The sequence below is a fragment of the Centrocercus urophasianus genome, unplaced genomic scaffold (genome assembly GCF_019232065.1).
Source record: "Centrocercus urophasianus isolate 14NV4802_14NV808 unplaced genomic scaffold, USGS_Curo_1.0 seq_16, whole genome shotgun sequence".
NCBI classification, from domain to species: domain Eukaryota; kingdom Metazoa; phylum Chordata; class Aves; order Galliformes; family Phasianidae; genus Centrocercus; species Centrocercus urophasianus.
In genome coordinates, this window is record NW_024884711.1 from 24069655 (window position 1) to 24089102 (window position 19448).

The 19448-nt window shown below is 38.4% G+C and overlaps 1 protein-coding gene across 2 annotated transcripts in view; it reads left to right on the top strand.

The window, feature by feature from the left end:
* The window catches only part of SLC25A13 (solute carrier family 25 member 13), a 92877-nt gene that overhangs the window by 23676 nt on the left and 49753 nt on the right, over positions 1 to 19448 (top strand). Inside the window, exons 3-4 of one of the 2 annotated variants that reach the window (XM_042816541.1) lie at positions 638 to 780; positions 7552 to 7667. In XM_042816541.1, coding sequence (XP_042672475.1) covers positions 638 to 780; positions 7552 to 7667 — 259 coding nt within the window. Of the gene's footprint in view, positions 1 to 637; positions 781 to 7551; positions 7668 to 18988; positions 19107 to 19448 lie in introns of those variants that run through there. The other variant, XM_042816542.1, reaches the window with a different exon arrangement.

The following is a 19448-nucleotide window of genomic DNA, read 5'->3' on the forward strand; positions in this document are numbered from 1 at the left end:
TGCGATGTCCAAGTTCTTGCTTTTTCTTAGTTTCCTGCTAACTGCTGCTCTCTGACTCCTTCAGTTCAGCCGTGGAGGAATAGCTGTAGGTTCTCCTTCACTTAGGGGCCACCTGCAGCTGAATCCTCTGCGCTGGAGTTGCTCCAAGATAGCACCCCCACGTGGATGCTCCTGTGGGATCGTTTACTCTATGAGCACAACAAAGTTGTTTCTTGGCTGTAAACCCATCTTGTGCCAAAGTAGAGGTGCTACACAGAGTCATTCTAGATAAATATAATACTCTGGAGTATTCCATAACTGTTAAAGCTGCAGTGGTCTGAAGTGCCATATACATATTTGCAAATGCACGTGTGCTTCTTATTGTACTTCAAAACAAAAAATGTAGAGAATTGCTGTTGTAATGAGCAAACAATCATGTATCTGCCACTATTCTGCCTAGGGAGCCAAGCCTTCAGCTGTTTGAGTACTTGCTGCTTACTCTGTTTCACTGTAGGTTTTAATTTCTTCAGAGCAGATCTGTCCTTACCTGCAGTAAGCGTGGTCCAGGTTACAAGCTATGGGTTGGGAATAATGCCTGTGCAGTGAGAACCTGGAGAAAGATGCGGTTGTGACACTAAATACTGCATTCATTTGACAGTATGCGAGTGTGGAGAAGAATGGGGAATTCTTCATGTCTCCTAATGACTTTGTCACACGGTACCTGAAGATAATTGGGGATGGTTTGCCAAATGCAAACACTGTTCAGCTCCTTGCAGGTGTGGTGGATCAGACAAAAGATGGGTAAGTTTTCTGGTGTTTTTTTCTTTTCTCCTTTTTTTTTTTTTTTTTTTCTTTCTTTCATTGTTGTTCATTTAAAAAACACAAAGCCATTCCTTTGAAAACAAGGCTGGTGATTATTTTGGTTTGGTTTGGATTTTTGTTTGTGGGTTGATTTTTTTTATTTTTTTATTTTTTTTTTTTTATTTTTTTTTTTTTTGTTTGTTTGTTTTTTTTTTTGTTTTGCCTGCAAATATATAATGGAATTACAGTATCTTTTAAGTGGAAAGAGTAGAAACAATGTTTTGGACTTCATGCAGCATTTAGCTGAGCAAACCATTTTCTCTCTACTATGTATTTTTAACTCATTGAACCTTTCATGTTTGTTGGCTGGCTCCTCTAAGTCTTGTTTCCATTTCCTTCCACGAGTCTTTCTGTCTCTGTTTACACTATGTATTTGTCACAAACACATTCAAATAGCAATCCAAAATAAGTTTAGATCATGTAGGAAGAAAGAGTACAAAAAAGTGCCTCTCCTTAAATTTGTTGCAGCATTAATAAAAGTTTTTTTCCATTTTCCCTCAAGAGGGAGGAAGAGCAACAGAGGTATTTAGAGAGCCACTCCTCAGTCCTGGGAAGACAGCAGTGAGGTTGGTGGCACATGGTTTGCATTTGGAAGGCTGACTCTGCCAATAGGCAAGACTAGCTACCCCTCTATCTTCCTCCCCACTTTTTTAATGAAATCCTTGCTTTTGCTTCTGGTACTTGCCCAGGCAAGCTGTCTCTTCACCCATATGAATGTGTATTTTGAACACTGCCTTAAACGTATCTTTAAAGAAGAAACTTCAAAATAATTAGCTGTGGACTTAAAGTCTGTAGTTGTGGCATTTTTAGAAACCAGAAAACTTCAGGCATGAGTCACATCAGTGATTACAGAGAGTAAAATGTGAGATAAATAACGTATGACTAGAAAATGCAGGCTTAGAGAACAGATGCATGTATAACTTAGGGCTTTGGTGATAGTTTTTTCTCTTTCCTGTTTAGGCAGCGTCAGGTATCTGGCAGCTAGGTTCCTTTAACTTTGTAGGCAAGTTAATGTAATGACTGTTATCCCTGATAAAAGAATTCTGTAAGAAATCACCTTGGTTATATTGGCATAACGGGAGCAAGAAGATGGTAATTCAGATTGTGTTTGTCTGAAAACGTTAAACATTTCTCAGATTTCTTCCTTTGGTTTGATGACTGTAAAACTGCATTTTCTGGCTTGCACACATTCAGATCCATTTTGTAATAAGAAGCCTGTGAGTATAATCTCTATCTTCATTTGGACCTCCCTTACAAGCAGAAGCTGATGTCAGAGGGAGCAAAATAGAAAACTGTAGCGTATGTGAACTTGTTGATGGATTGGGATTTTGTAACTTGGTGTGATCTTGCAGGAGTTGGGCATTTTTGCAGTACCATGTTGAAGCTTCTAATTGCTCCTTTCTGCCACAGGTAAGAATTGTTTCTGCAGGCCAGGCTGCAGTGATAGCTGGCTGCGTGTTCGTATCGTGACTTTGGAGATTCTTTTTTAGTATTCAGGTTGTCTTGTTTAGCTGCTGTACTTTTGTGTAAAAAAGTGGAGAAAGTTCAGAAGGCGATTAGTGTTCATCTCGCTGATCTGGCCCTGTAGCATTTTTTGCCATGTGACCAGGCATTTGTATCTTTTGCTGGTGGCACATGAAGTAATTCTTAGAGTGATCATCTGAAGCAGGGGCACTTGTTTCTTATTGCTGGAATGAAATCCCCTCAGAACGGCAACAAGACCTGTTGGCCTTCTCTTGCTGAATGCTTTCCAGCTTGGCAGTCCAGAGGTTCTGGTTTTAAAGCAGAGCAAAAAACCGCTTTTGTTTGTTCTCATTTTACTGGGCTTGTCGGTGTTTTAGAGATGATGATAAGGTCATGAAAGTCTACTCAATAATCTGTGTCGATTCTTGGTAGAAAAAAAAGGAGACTTGCAAAAGCAGTGGCAAGTGAATTTTGTTCTACTGCTATGTTATTTCTAGAAAGATATGTGCTTCTAGAAATTGGATCTTTGCTTCTGTTCTAAAGAAGCATCTGTTCTTCAGATTGGTGAACGCAACCCCCAGCAGAATCTGAGCCCAGAATCACCAGGGTTGTTCCTACCTACGTATCTAAAATGCTTTTTAATTTCTTTTAGTTCTACTGAGATGTAGTGTATAGATACCAAGTGTAGTCAGTGAGAAATACTGAAATCTGGAACTGATAAAGGTGACAGGCAGACGGCATGAGAGCTGCTGACTCATTAGCAGAGCTAATAGACGTGCAGGGGGATGCTTAGCCCCTTGAAGAATTGAAGAAATCCATGGTGTGAACTGTGGATATAAAAATGAACTTTTCTTATACTTAGCATATTTTTAGCAGTTAGTAGGTACTGTAAATTCTGTGGCATTGGAGTAGAACAGAGTAGGTAGATGAAGTGGGCACAACATTGGTATTTGCTTCTTGTGGTTTTTTGGGGGTTTTTTTTGTTGTTTTTCTTTGCAGGGACCTGAACTAGAATGAGAAAATCGCAAGCAGAGAATGTGCAGATGTTTTTTACATGCAATCTCACTGTGGTTGCCATGGACAAAATCTCTTATGTAGCTCCAGCACAATTCCTGCACTGGCAAAAAATTAAAGAGTTTCACAGAAATTGCTGTTGGTGTGACAAAGATGTAAGACCTATAAAGGCAGACTCTGACATTCTGTGAATATCTGTTGCCATGGGAGCAAGTTTTGTCTCCATCTAAGAGTGCAGAAATATTTGCAGGTGGGCTTATCTTCTTGCCTTTTACTGGGGTGTCTTTTAAGGTTTTCCTTAAGGAAAGGAAGTGCTTTTCTTGCTGATGGCTGGAGAAGCATTTCAAAGCAGTGGGTCAGTAATCACACAGATTTTTAAAGAGCCATTTATCACGTGGCTGTAGGTTGTATGAAACAGATTTAAGAGCCTTGACTGGTTCATAGTCTTAAGTTTCTCATTCCTACTTAAAAAAAAAAAAAAAAAAAAAAGCTTAATTAAGATTCATCTGGGCCTTAAAGTTACCTGAAATACTGTGGCTTTATCAAGGCCTATCAGCATCAGGTGAGCCATTTGCCATCTTGCCTACTGTATGTATTGGTTTTCTATCTTTTGTTGTACTTCTAAACATCTGTCTAACAAAATAAGTATTTACTCCTTATCTCTGTTTGGACTGTACTAACACTTTACTGAGAAATACTCTGTGCTTTATTTTTAGAAAGGACAAACTATTCAAAAGTAACACTTGGAAATACCAGCATTTACCGTTATTATTGGATATAAATTTATCCCCTAATGCACCCATTTATGCTGTACTTAGTTTACCCAGGTTGCAGCATAAAATAATAGGTGTAGCTTCAATTTGTGTCCTATTATGTTATCATGTTCGCATTGCTGATGCAGTAGAAATATATGCATTGATTTCTGAAGAAATCTCATCACTGCATTTGTATGTATTAGAGCAGTAGGTCATGTTTTGTTGTTGTTGTTTTTTTTTTTCTTGGTATGGCTGCATGTGGACTTCCTCTGGTAGAAATGCATTACATCTGTGTAGTGTCCAGATACTGTGGGCATGAGCACCAAAACAAGTTTGGGAGAAAGGAGAGAGTAGTATATAGCAGTGATGTCACACCAAACACGTCTGTTGTGTTTGGCACGTTGCTCTCATCTGTGGATAAGTTCTAAAACATCAGTGTTTCAGTCTTCACGAGTAAACATTGCAGTCTTGGCACTGTTAATGAGAGCATGAAGGTGAAGAAAGACTTGACTGGTTGGGTAGGATATCTCCAGTGCTGAAGTAAAAATTTGGGAAACAGTTTGGCTTCCTCTCTTTGCACTGTTAAAATTACTAGGCTTTTCTCTGCTTTTGTAACATAAATGAGCACTTGTTTATGTAGGTAAAATAACTCCTAAGTAGTATATTGAAGTCCAAGTTAATATGTGCTGTTTAATGACACCTAATGGTATTCAGTGAAGGGTTATGCTAAACCCAAAAGGGTGATGCTAAACCAGAGAGAAAATGTGTTACCCAGGCAACTACCCTTGTGCAGTATAGAGAAGTGAGCATATGGCTATGTAGTACACATTATTTCAGCATCTTTAAGCATTAAGAATCACACATGAAATTGACTGTGAAAAATTACTGCTCAGTTACTGTATTGTATGGTCATAATAGAAGTAAATGAATACGTCATTGTTGTTAGAATAGATCTGTTGGGAATCACTAGCAGGCTAGTCTACTTACAGAGCAAAAATACAATAAGAAGAAAATAGCTGGTTTAATTAACACGTAAAAATTGGGTTAATTTGAATTCAGCTGGCGCAGCAGATATTAATGTCTCTTCTTTAATAGTGGGGCAAGAACCACGCAATTTGTACACTTTTAATCTTCCTAGGGCTATGAGTAATTGCTTTTAAAAAATGAATATGAGGTTATTCTCATCATCTCTCCCTGACTTATTAGAGGGGGCTTATTACTTGAAAGAGCTGACAAAGAATGCTTCTAACAGTATAAAACCTTGTAGCTGTGTTAACGCTTGGAGTTAATCAGTTCCAGGTGTAACAGCATAGAATATGCTCTGTTGGGATTCTGCTGGGAAAGGTACTGTGTTTCAGTGTTGTGATCACTGTGTGTGCTGGGATCTGTTAGTAAGGACATACGTTGGTTGTTGTTTCACACAGAAAGCAGCTTTATCAAATTGATGTTGGCAGGTACTTTACATTCTAAACAATCCTTTTCTAGAGTCTTGTTGCCTGCTATTTTGTTCATAATCTTTGGGACAGAAGCACTCAGTTCTTTGTTTACTGTTGTGGAAGTTGTCAGGTATGTAACAAATAATAACGGATAATAAGGAGCTTTTATAACCTCCAAGTTTCATAGTAGCAGCGAATGTGTGTAAATGCAAAATGTGTAGGTTGTGATGTATAGGATTAAATTTGAATGAAAAATTACTTCTTTTTTTTTTCTTCTTTTTTTTTTTTTCCCAATCCCTTTGGCTCTGGGGGAGGTGGAAGTTTTTTGCCATTTGAAGATTGTCTGCATGACTTAGCAACCTGCCTGTGTGATGACGTGCACTTATGTAGCAAGTCATTGGCTTCTTTGCCGATAAAATTTAAGGCATGCTTATATGTGTGCTGTCATCATTAGTTGTGAATGTAGTATTAAGAAAACCTGAGGAGGTTTCTTCTTTATTGTTCTTGCTGCATAATGATCCACGGTGACAACTTCCCAAAGTTAATTATTTGTTAGAATATTTCTGACTCTGTTTCTTTTGCTCCTGTTTGGTGTCTGTATGTTGAGGGGGGTAAAGTAGAACAGCTTTTTTGACCATTTCTTAATCATGCTTTTTTTAATAGTACCTACTTGATAGTATTCATCTTTTCATATTTTCCTGTTCTTCATGGAAATCAGCTTTTGTTACCCTGTGGATATGTGGCTGCTGACAGCAAGCACACTGCTCTGTGACTTAAAAGAATAATTCCCTTAAGACAGGGTGGCTGGAAATCGCAGTACAGTCATGGGTCAGGATGACTCAGTGGGATGGATGTCTTTTCCAGCCTCTTCAAACACTTTGTTCTTCCCTGTTATTGCATACTGAGTGGAAGTTCTCATTGAACCAGCTGCAGTATCATTTTGGGTAGAAGTCCCAAGGCTACAGTTAGTTTCTAAAGAATAATAGTAAAAATTTTGTTCTTTTTCTTATGTGAGTTTCTCATTGTTATGTGGAATTCTGTGCATCTCAGAAATAAGTCTTCATCCCCAAGATGCAGCCATGTGAAGCCACTAAAGCTACACACTTGCTACGCTGCCATAGAACTGCACAAAGAGAGGGCGACCTTCAACATCTCAGACTGCCAGCAGGCCCTGCAGCCACACATTTGAAGATGGTTTTAAACTGTGCAACCTAATCATTAAAAAAGTAGCAAAGCAGGAGGATGGTTAGCCTTTGTCCCTTTAAGAAAAGGAGTTTGAGCTCCGTTTAAACTCCTGGGTGTAACCCGGAGAAATAGGAACTGCTCAAGGCCTTTGCTGTATCAAGTCTTCTGCTGGAAACAATGCCAAGTTGTCTAATTATATATTTCTAGTTATTAACAATCTTAAGGAAAGGCACCTCTGCTTTTATCTGCTCTGCTAATGCACTTGCTTATTGGGAACCTGGCTATGATGATGAATTTGAATAAAGTGCTCTTGGGCAGAGGAAGAATGTGCAGACTGCTGCTTGAAGATCTGTGACTCAACTTGCAGTACTTGAGGGCTGTGAGAGGTGATTAATAAGTTAGTTAACATAACATATTCAGATCAGCTCCTTGAGAAGCGAGTGGCAGTGTGTAGGTCTTGAATGGATTTGCCTTTGGAAAGCCTGAAGTACTGAATCTGAAGGGAGGTTGTTCAAATCTTGCCCATGAAATGCGGTGGACTCCCAGGAGGGCAGTTCAGTTGGACATGAAGGCTGTGGCCCATTGCCATATGGAGCACATGGGCTTATTTTTGTTCTGTTGTGACTTGCAAAGCACAGAAATTGCTTGTTGACCAATTTGTTTCCATCTAGTAATGTTAGGGCTGCAAACAGTGTTGGTATTGGGGCATTTTAGGATAAGTTTTAATCCTTGTTGATGACAATTTCTATGTATTCTCATTGTGATCTTAATTCTTTTGCGTAATCTATATTACGTTGCATTTCAGGTCTCTGCAAGCAAGTTGTTTCATAGCTCTTGCTTTTTCCTTCCTCCTTTAGGTTGATATCCTTCCAAGAGTTTGTGGCATTTGAATCAGTCCTGTGTGCTCCAGATGCGTTGTTCATAGTAGCCTTTCAGCTATTTGACAAGACTGGCAAAGGAGAAGTTACTTTTGGTAAGAATGGTCTTAAATGTGCACTCTCAATTTAGAAATTCCTACTTATGTCAAACTGTTTAACCTTCTGTTACCATAGGAAACACAGCAATTGGTAATAGAACTATCCTTGTGCCAAGTAGGATTCTGGCTGAATTTCTATAAATCGCATCCATGTGTATATTACAAATTCAAGGTCGTGGTCTTCTTCATGGTTTTCTCTAGAGAACTGGTCACTTCTTCTTTTCCCCAGCATGCTTGTGCATGTCTTCAGAACAACAGTGAGAGGTGGCTATAGGAAATGATTGTAAAACCACAAAGAAGTTGCCAGAGGACATGGGTGAATGTTGAGTCTGAAATTACTGTGAATTATTTTTTGTTTAAATTGGCTGTGTTGCAAGCTGTCTTCCTCTTAAGGCTTAAAACTTTCATCTGTGAGACTTTTCAGTAATAAATGCATTGCTACCCCACAGGAAACTCAGCTATGCATTGGAGGTGTGGTATTTGCACAGACAATGTGACATATACTTAGGCCAGTGTAAAATATGAGTAAGAGGCTGTTTATTTTAGACACCACAGAGAAGTTTCTGATATCTGCAGAAGTATCTGCCGCCTCCTAGGAGGAAGGATGGTGCTGTCTGGAAGAAATATTAAAAAATAGTGTTCTTAAATAACTTCAGGTATTGAACTGCTTTTCAGAAAGTATGGAAGACATTTTTGACCCTAAATACTTACGTTGGATAAAATTTCTACTTCTTATCTGTTACATTTGGACAGAGTTATCCATCTGCCTTAGGTTTGTTGAATTGTTTATTAAACAGCTTGAAATAAAAGGTAGCTGGATGATGGTGACTCTTGTCTTTCCCATCTTCCCCTGTATGGTTCACATGCCCTTTGTCTTTTGCAGGTATTGCCCCACATATACCTAGTTAAAAAAAAAAATGAAGAAAAAAACAATTGCATATTCTCAGATCATTTAAACTGATAAGATCTACTACTGTTCCTTGAAGCATCATTTTCTTCCTTCTACCATCTCCAAAAATCTACATTTGAAGTTGTGGCCGTTGAAAAGACTTGATGTCTTTTCTTGTGTCTGTTTTGATTTTTCATTATTTTGATTTTTTGTTGAGTTAGTTGAAGCTGTGTGTTCTGTGTACAATACTGCTTGTTAGAACAGCTCTTAAAAACATGACTGTAAATGCTAAAGGATTTGAAAGAATTTCAGAAAAAGAACTCTGCTGTTTCTAACCTTGATGAAGGAAGTATTTTGTGCCTAACAGTATTATTCATGTGTATGAACAGAGAGACGAGAAACAGCATGCTTTTAAATCAGGAGGGTCCACATATTTAGTAATGATTTTGTTCCAGTGCAGACAAACCAGTGTTCCTGGAATGCCTGTGATGTGCAGGTTCTTGTCTGTGTCAGAGCCCCCAGTTGCTTGGAGCACTTGTTAATAATCTAAGAACTGTAGTTGTTTGATCTGAATGCTGAATCAGTCCAACTTAACTTTTTAACTTTTGGCATTCTTCTTCATATTTTTCCTGCTGGTAAATGCTTCCCTTGGGGTTAGACACAGTGAGTCAAGGGATTTGTTTGGCATTTGAAACTCGTTGAAGTCTTTTTAGTGATGACAGAAACTTTTATGCCAGGCTGTATTTAAGGTATTTGAAAAAGAAAGCATGCCAACGTTGGCAGAGCCTCAGGTATTTTTTTTCTTTTCCTTTTTTTTAAAATTCCTTCCTCTCCCACTGTGAAATCATAAAAAGTATCTGTAACTTCTGCACGGTATCGGGTAGCTTCCGCCCTAGAAGAAGGATGTAAGAGCTGTCTCAATGTTGTTCGTTCTCAGCAATACCAATTGACCTTTAGATAAAGCTAGTGTATGTTTGCTATTGTAAGGAAGAAGTTGTTTTGTTTTCCTCACCATTACGAAAAAAGCTAACATTTTCACAAATGAACAATTACAATACTGCCCTTTAACTTTGCTGCTCAGTACCTCAGTCATGCACCTTTGAGGTTAATTATGAGATCTTTTTCCATTAACTTGAATGAGAGTAGGATCAAGTCCTTATCAAGGTTAGGAGACTTAAATAGGGGTTTTATGTACTGTGGAATTACAGTGTGAAAGGAAGAGGCGAAAAGGAAGAGGATCATTTTTCACTGCTTCTGTGATGTATAATATCTCAAGGATCCCATTCTTAGTGTGCATCTCATTTTACTGCTGTAAAGAAACAGCATGGCTTATCTTTGCAGTCACTGTTTTTCTGTGTACTGAGAAAATGGTGTAAATATTTTAGCTTATACTGGATGGAATGCAGGGCTTTCCGGCTGTGAACTTCACTAGGCAAATCATCCAATTCGTATTCTTTCACAGGTGCACTTAGCTTGATACCTTTGTAAAACAAATTAATAATGGGTTTTGCATCACTGATCTTTTATACTGACTGCCACATTCAGGCTGTAGATATTTAGGGAAATGTTCTGAGTAAAGAAGTTTTACCATTTAGTATATTGTACTCTTATTGAAAAACACTATATTCTTGCTTTAGCTTCTGAGTTGGAAATTCCTTTGCATTCTAGCCATATGTTGACATCTGTACAATTTCAAATGTTTCAAATGTTTCAACTTACAAGTTAATTGTATATAGTTCTTTTGACAGAGCTGGCATCTATTTCAGAGGTCTGATCTGCAAGCAGTACGTATATGTGGTAGAGGTGGGGCAGGCTGGAAAGTATTTCTAGTTTATTACTTCAGTGAGATGAATGAAATGGTCAAGAGTAAATTAGTAGCCAGTGGCTGACTCAGTCTACACCTGGCTGTTGCATCATATTGTAGATTTATCTGCTGCTGAAGTGTCAAAGCTTTGAGAGTTTGCAAGGAGTTAAAGCTCTCAGCAGGAAAGTGGGAGGAAGTTTAGCTGGCTTTTAAATTTGAGGCAAAGAGCAAACCATTGCTTCTTACTGTTGAGTGTTGACAGGCACATAAAAGCTGATAATATAAGTCCAGGGGTTTAAGAGACTTAGTAGAGTTGCTTTTTTGTCGTATGACTGTATTTTAATGCCTCATTAAAGAAGGAGAGCCCTTTGAAATGCTTTACTAGATGGTATTTAAAAAGAACCATGAGAAGCTTAGGTAAAAATGTCAGTGTTTAAAAACTAAGTTGTCTTAACCTTCATCTTTAATTTTGAATAGATAAATGAAATGATGACAGGTAACAATTCTGAGCAGTGAATAATACAGAAGTGATATCTGTGGACTGGAACTTTCTCGTATACAGGTTTCCACAGCCGTAATGAACAGCAAAAGGAACATTGTCCACATTGGTTTTTCTCATAGTGAAAGGAAAGGTAGAAAAACGAAAGTGATTGCCTGAGACTGTGCTGACAACCAGCACTAAACCCTGTGTTAAAGATGTTCATTGATTTGTTTTGAAGTAAATTTTCCCACCAAGCAAAAATTCTTACTCTCTCATAATTTTTGAAATGCAGCTGTGGTGCAGTGTGTGGTTTTCCAATTTATTTATTTATTTTTCTAAGTTTTCTAATTCAAACTGAAGCTGTTTCAAAATGGATGCTGTGTGGTGCTGCTTTGGGAAATACGAATATGCCTTAAAACAAGTTGGTCTTTTCACTGAAAAGGAAAAAGCAACAGAAACCACCCCAAACAGCAAAAAAAGAGGGAATAGAGAACCCAAACTCTAAATTGTTGCTTATCTTAACAACTGTGGAGCTGAGCAATGTGTCTGTTTTTGTCTCGTAACAGAACTCTATTAACGTGTAGACAGCAGCTATTGTGTATCTCTGCTTCTGTTATTAATTATAGCAGTACACATTTCTTAGAGGAATGAATAAATTAATGATGCATCTCACTAAGCACTCCTGTTTGCATATGTTACTTGAATTGCCTGAACGCTTGTTTGTAAACTCTAAAAACATGTAGATCCTAACTGAGGTTTATGTATACAGCTCTTCTGATGATCTTCGGAGGTCTTGCTCTGTAATAATGCTCTGACTCTTTCAACATGTTAAGAACTATTACAGGAGTCTAATGGTTGCTTTCCTAACTAGGATTAGGTTCAGATTTTGTGAACCTGCTTGCTCTTGTTACAGAGGATTATTTATGCTTTGCTTGATATGACCTGGCTCTTCTTATGGGATTTATAATTGCTTATGCAATACCTGGCTTGCCAGTGTCCAGCTCAGTACACTCAAAACCATGTAAAGCAAAGAAAAGTGAAATCTGAACTACCAGCGTAAATTGCTGAGGCTCTAAATTCTGATCATTTGTTGAATGGCAATATTCAGTAATCCTCAGTGAGGTTTCTGTTGCTGGTTCAAATTAGTTTGAAATGTTCTGTAGCTCATGATGTGCTAGTTTACACTACACAACAAAACATCTGTTGATTTATAACTGATGGTTGCCAACATATGATGATCCCAACAGCAGCGTTACCTACTGCGGTGTTACAGGTGTAAACTGTGTTTAGTCTCTAATATCTTTTGTTGTTTCCACTGCGTTTTGCACAAATATGTCTGTTTCTAAAAAGAGTATTTAGGGAAGGTTTGCAAGTATATGTATTCTTCTGAGCAACCTTTGAACTCTACTTAACGCTATTTTCATAGAATTTAATTTCTAAATGTATGTCAGCTTGGCAGGTTTCTCTTATTTTGTTTTCTTTTATCTAACATGTTACGTAACTAGGCAGACTTCCATAAAGGCATCTTAAGTTAAAACAAAGCATATTACCAAGCGAACCTGTCTTTTTAAATACTAGGGGAAGTTCCATCTTTTCATGCATTAGTGTTTCATTGGGTCTAGGGATACAAATGAATTTTCTAAGTCACCTATAACTGATATTTTGTATTTTGGTTTAATCTTTCTTGTTCGCATTTTGTCTTTTTCAATTAAAATAGCCTACTGACAGATAGCTGATTGAAGACTGAGCATCTCATGTGCTAAAAACAAGGGATGGTCACAGAATCACTAGCTAGTTCAGGTTGAAAGTGACAGTTCTTTGCAAGGGCCAGCAAGACCAACTAGCTTTGATGGCTGTGTCCAATGGAGGTTTTAAATATCTCTGAGAATAGAGACCCTGCAGCTTCTATGAGCCAGTGTCTTCCAGTGTTTGACCATCATGATGGTTGAAAAAAGAGTTTATGATGCATAGTTGGGAGCATCCACGCTCCAGCTTGCTTCCGTTGTTTTTTGGCCTTCCCTAAACCCTCATCTCATGTAGCTGTGGAGAGCTATTGCTTATGAGGAGTGTTTTCTGAAGGCAGTAGCACACCAGTATCAGATTGACGTGCATGGATTGTATGGTATCTTCTCAGAAACAAAAGAGGTCCTCTCTTAGCCTGCCCTCCATCAGGCTTAGAAAACCCCATTCCTTCAGCCTGTCTTTGTACACTGTGTGCATTAATCCCCAACTGTCCTGCTGATTGTAATTCATAGAAAAGATAAGATAATATTTTATTGTAGTTATTCAGTATATTACATTTACCTTGGTAGAAGTGATCTGTTTTTTCTTTTTTAAATTATTATTATTCAGGGCAAAAGGGAGTAAGTTTAGTTTTTATGCCCTCTTGGGCTTAGTGCTTTCCAAGCCTGTGGTCTTTGGGCTCTGGCAGTTTGTCACTCACTTCTAAGGATGCCAAGAAAGGTAACAAAGAAATGTAATGTTGTTGCCAATAAATTGAAATCATGGATGTCCACAGCTCCAGCAGAAATATTTTTAATGGTTTGCATCTTGAAAAAATGTTAAAAACACTTTTCTGTTAGCCAAATATGTAATAGTCTGTGTATAAATTCATGTTACTTCCCCTTGACATCCAAGGAGGACAGAAGAAGCAGACGTGCTTGAATCCAGAATCTTAACTGCTGAGAGTAATGGTACTCTTGAAAAGAGCCTCTTTTGGGGATATTTGCAGTATTTAGCAGAGCAGTACATGTGCTCATCTCAGTCAGAAATCACAGCCAAGCTGAACTGGAAAATGTATGTATATCTATGTCATGAAGAAGTGTTTTGATAGTTTTTGAGGTTATGTGCGTAAACAGTTGGAACAGGGATAGCTATGAGGAGAAATGAAAAACTCAGCACATGCTGAGCAGAGGGGTGAAACCTGAAGTTTGTCATGGATCTCTTGACTGGGGAAGAATCACAAAGACAGCAGTGTGTTCTCTATGATAATGTTTTCATTAAAGTACATTTAATCTGTAATATTGCTCTGCCTGTGTTGAAAAGTTTGGGTAGGGCAACAAAATCGTAACCCATTCATTTTTTTCAGTAGTTAGTATGTCTCTTCTCAAAGGCAGTGATGCTGAAATTTGTATTAGAATTGTACCAGGCATTGAATTTTTCTGGTTTATTTTCTTGTTTGTTGGTTTGCTTTTTGTCATCTTTAAAGTCTGCCTGATACATCTGAATGACATTTGGTTACTAATACTGTTTTTAATCTCATCCATATGCACGTGTGCTATAAAGCCTTTGTTGCTTCTTCAATCCACACAAAGTGTGTGTTTCTCATCTGAGTCTTTAGTAAGGACTTCATCCTCCAGCTCTTCTTCCTTGCTGTTATGTCTCTAAGGGTGCTGACACTCCAGTAGATGCTGTCATAGCACAGTGTCCTTTCTACCTGGAGATTTGCTGAGTCAACCAATTCATTTTATGAGAGAATCCTTGGATCCACTGTAAGCTTTTGCTTTCCATTATTTGCTCCGGATGTCAATCTGTTGTAACCTGGAGGTGATAAATCACTGTGAAGGTAACCACTTTTTGATACATGTGGAGATTTATTGCACTTCTTTAAATGACAAGCTTGCATTCCAAACAAATAAAAGCAACCAAAACAACCATGATTTTTCAGAACTTTTAAAATTGCTTATGAGGAGCGTTTTCTGAATGCAGTAGCACACCAGTATCAGATTGACATGCATGGATTGTATGGTATCTTCTCAGAAACAAAAGAACTCAGAAACTGTTCCAGTTCAGTGGGTCAAAAATCTACTTTTTATGAAAGGCTAACTGTAGATTTGCACAATTGACTATAATGGCTTCAATTTTAAAAGACAGAGGTAACAGAGAGCACTTCCAGTTGGTGGGATAATTCGTATATGCTCAAATGACTAAAACATCGTGCTTTCTGACGCTACTTCGTGTTACTTAAAAAGAAAAAAGTAGGTGTGGAAAAGGTGGGAAAAAGCCAGGGTGAGAGTAAATCTCAGCTGTATGAGGTCACTCTTTGGTTAACAGTAAGCTGAGGGTTAGCCATCTTTCACACATCTGTGTAGGCTGTAGAGGAAAAAAAAAAGCCCAAAATGATTGCTAGGCAGCATTTGGAGAGAAACCAGAAGCTCCCACACCAAAATATATTTAAGCCGTGGCAGCGTAAGTGTGCTATTTTGAGCTTGATTTTATTTATTTATTTTCCACCTCCTTTTGAAAGCGCCCTAGAATTATAAATTAGAAGGCAAAAACTCAGGCAGGCCCTAAGAGCTGGCAAGGTACTTTGTTATTACAAATTTTAATACGAAATTTCAGAATGCAAAGTACACATACTTTCATAGTGTGTGTACTTCAGTTCTCTAAATTGGAAAATCTGCTGTTACCTAGCAGTTAATAACTATTTTTTTCCAACATTTGGAATGCAGGACCTGTGCATATGATAATGCTGATAAAATATGATAAGCTGATAAAAGAAAACAAAACTGATAACATGTTGGAAGTGCTCGAAGTGAAAATTACAGTTTAGGTAGGTTTGGGGGTAGATAGTTAGACATTTTAATTGAACTAAAATAGTTTTATACTAATACAGTACTGTTGTGGGAGTACATTTTGTGGTGCATTTGAAATTGAAGTATTTAAGTGGAGGAAAATGTATGTTAATGCTTTGCAAGAAAGTGATTTTTTTAATACCATCTATCTAAGCAAAATAGCTGTTAAAGAAATAGATCTCTTATGTCTGTATTGGAGTGTAAAGTGTAATAACTTCTATGCTCTTTTAGGATAATTTCTCCAAGCCAGGAGTTTTCTTTTATCACTTTGGTTGGTGTATTAAACTGCTGTTTGAAACATCATGTGAACTCTGAAGTAAGTTGGTATTTCTGGACAAACTACAGAAAAGTCAGCTCTGCCAAGTGTCAAGAAAGCTGTTGAGTCAGTCTGGATTCTGAAAGTTCTGTGCTTTTAACCATCTCAGTGACATGGGTAACAGAAATGAGTCCAGATAATGATTTCACTTACCATATGGAAATAAGGACATTGAATTTGATACAACAGCTTTGGTTGCGTATAAGCAGCACTTAACATAAGCAGCAAAACCCCATCTTGTCCATTACAATTCAGCACTAGTCCACAGCTGTACTAGCTCAACATAGCTAAATTGGCTAATATTGTCATTTTATTGTTTTAGTTTGATTTTGTCTTTGGGGATTTTCTCTGAATTTGGAGTAACTGGTCCTATTAAAAAAGAATAAGCTACCACTTACCTCTCAGTGTCTAAAGGGAGGCTGTAAGAAGGAAGGAGAAAGACTCTTTAACAGGGTTTGTGGTGATAGCACACAGGAGATGGTTTCAGACTAACAGAGGAGAGATTTAGATTGGTTATAAGGAGGATGTTTTTTTGACATTAAGGGTGGTGCAACACTGGCACAGATTGCCCAGATTGGTGGTGGATGCCCTGTCCCTGGTGGCATTCAAGATCAGGCTAGATGGGGCTCTGAGCAACCTATCTAGCTGTAGGTGTCCCTGTTCATTGTAGGGCAGTTGGACTAGATGACCTTTAAAAGAGTCCCTTCTAACTGAAGTGATTCTATGGTTCTGTGATTCTATATGCATACAAACACACAAATTTAATAAAAGAAGTGAACTCAGTTGTGTTTAAAAATAATAAAAAAAAAAAAGTTGTTTATACGCAAATGTGTATGTATAGCTGCACTTTTCAAATGCAGGTGAAATTGATGTTAGTCTAAATAGATGGGTTGTGTTAATGCAAGGTTTTACACTCTTCTGAATGAATCTATTTTAAAACAGGAGCCATACTACATGACAGAGTGCAGATAAATTGCATTGACCTAAGCTGCTGTATTTTTTCAGATTAACCCTCCATCCTTCTTGAGTCATGTAATACAATCCCATTATCTTCAAATTATGTGCTTGGTTTCTATTGTGCCAGCTTCAGCTTTAGAGTTCTGCCAGATATGTTTCTAGTAGTATTTTAAGAAGGAAAGAATCTCTTTTAAATTTTATTTTAATTTGGAATTATGGAATAGATTGTAGTCCATATTTTGCAAGGAATCAAGAGGCAGAAAAATACAGCATTACTGTACTATTCCAGGGTTTCAAACCTGTGCAAAAAGGTGCCTGTGACAGCTGTTCTGATCTTATTTTTTTGCAAAGGGATGTTAGAGGGATGAGTACTTTTCCTTTGCAATCTGTAGTAATCAAACTATTTGCAATATGCCAATTATAAAACTATTCTAACCTGTTTTCTTGACAAAGAAGTGGCAGGATGAAGGAGGTGATTATGACACTTGTTCCTCCAGAGTATTATACTCTTCTGGGTGAATGGGTATGGATGGACGACTCAGTCAAATACTTGCACTGTCAATAAGGAAATCATTATTTTTCATTTAACAGCTGAGCAGTTAAGATGTGATCTTATGTTTTCCAAAATAAAACATCATATTTATAGACCAGTCTTTGTTCCAGACCATGGAAGGATAGAAATAAACTCTATGCTACATGTTTGAAGTTCACTGTAGTAAGTCAGAGGGGAAAAAAACCCAACTATCCCAAACCTTGGATCAACAGTTTCAGTATAAGAAGATAATACAAAATATTGCTATTTGGTAACACTGTCTGATAGAGCAGAATCTCAGCTATACTAATACTATTTTTCAATAGTCACAACCATTAGCTATGCATTTTCACCAGTGAAATTTTCACCAGATGAACAAGAGCCTGCATGCCATGCTCATAAAGGTCTGCTGCAGCTGAGATGACCCACTGTCATCACTGCTGAAATGCACCACTGTGCTCACATCCACTGTTTGGTCTCCATAAATGTTCAACAAACATTGATGAATGTCAGTGGGTGCCATTTTTTCCACATGGAGGTATTCAGTCAGACTGCCCCTCTGCTGCCACCTGTAGCACAGCAACAAAATGTAGCAGAGTTTCAGTAGGAAGATTCAACCCCTACTGCCATACCAACCTCTGCCTCTGATGTCGTAGGCCAATGTAATAAAATAGGAGGCATGACTTTCAGAGCAGCCTTTTTGTATGAACTTGTCTGTATACACACATGCTTTTTCACAAGTTCATCATACTTTTTTTTGTTGTTACAAGGAGCAGCAAGGGCAGCTTGCTGTGAGCCCTCAATAAAGGGAAGGTGACGTGAGGGCGGACAGGCCCAGGCAGAGACCTCAGTTCTGAGGGGCGCTGTCTCATGCTGCCTGAGTAAGGAGAGCAAAGCAGATCTGCTGGCAGTGGCCAAGCTCAGCCACGAGTCCAGCTATCACCAGCCCATAACAACAAGGTAGGTTCATGCCTTGTAAAGAGTCAGTGGGTCAGAGTTGCCGAGAGGGGTGGGCAGACAAAAGTGTCCATGTGGGGAGTTTGAGGCTTCTGTCAGTTCTTTCTCCTATGGCTTTTGGGTTGGGTTGGAACAGAGGGAAGAGCCTGCAGAACTCGGTGGTGCACTCAACCTTGTGGAAGAGTGTAGTTTCAGGTGGTCAAATAGGACTCACTGCAAAGCCTGTCAAAGTCGTTTTGTTTTCATCTCCACTGGGATTTATCAGACTTGATCGGGTTTTAAGTTCCTTTGCTTAAGTTCCCTTTGCTACTTGGTAGTGCCAATATTAATATTTTTTTTTTCTTAATTGGGAATTACCATTTTTTCACTTCCTATTATTTGATTATGGTATGATATATATGTTATGATAGTGGAAAAAGGTCAACAGAAAGCGGGAAGGTAATCTCCAACAACACGTGACTTATGCTTTAGGCTATGTGGATAGGAAGCATCCTAAATAAAAGACATTCAGTAGTGGGACGGTACCTCACTCTGAACTGCACAACTTTTCCTCTCAGTTGACTTGAGAGCAGAATTTTGTGTTTGGAGAATGATGGCTGACAAGATCCGAGCCTGTTGTAATGGATATTGAAGACGTGAATGAACAATGCTGTCCTGGGGGCACAAAATTTCTCAGAAAAAATTCTCATCAGATTTTAGGGCCCAAAGATTTGAATTTTAACAATTTGTGGTTAACAAGGGTCAGTTTTTCTGTTTGTAGGTTAAATGCAACTTGTTCTTTAACTACTGATTCCAGGGTTCAGTGGATGATTTCTTCTTAAAAATGAAACAGGTGACTTTATTGAGATGTGAAGATGTCTGCAGTATCACCTATGCTCTCTCCATGATTCCTAGCCTCCTCACTTTAGAAGAAGCAATCATTGCAGGTAGTACCAACCACAGTGAGTTTGGGTCTGTGTGGCCTTTGCAGCAGGACACTTGCCTCTTTCACAGCCTCAGAAACACTTTTTTTGTGCAACTCTGGCCTTCATTAACTTAGACACTTTCTGACAGCTTAATGTTTCTGAGCCGTTCTGTCCTGGCTCTCACTTCATCCCTGCTTCTTTGGCTTAAAGTGGGGAATTTTGTCCTGGCTGGGTTTCCCCAGGCCAGCAGAGCTGTTGGGCTTGACTGTCATAGACTGAGCCAGAACTCATGCTTCGCAGGAGGCAAGACCTCATGGCTCCAAGGAGTTGGCTCCCACTTTGCTTGTGGTGCTGAGGTGAGCT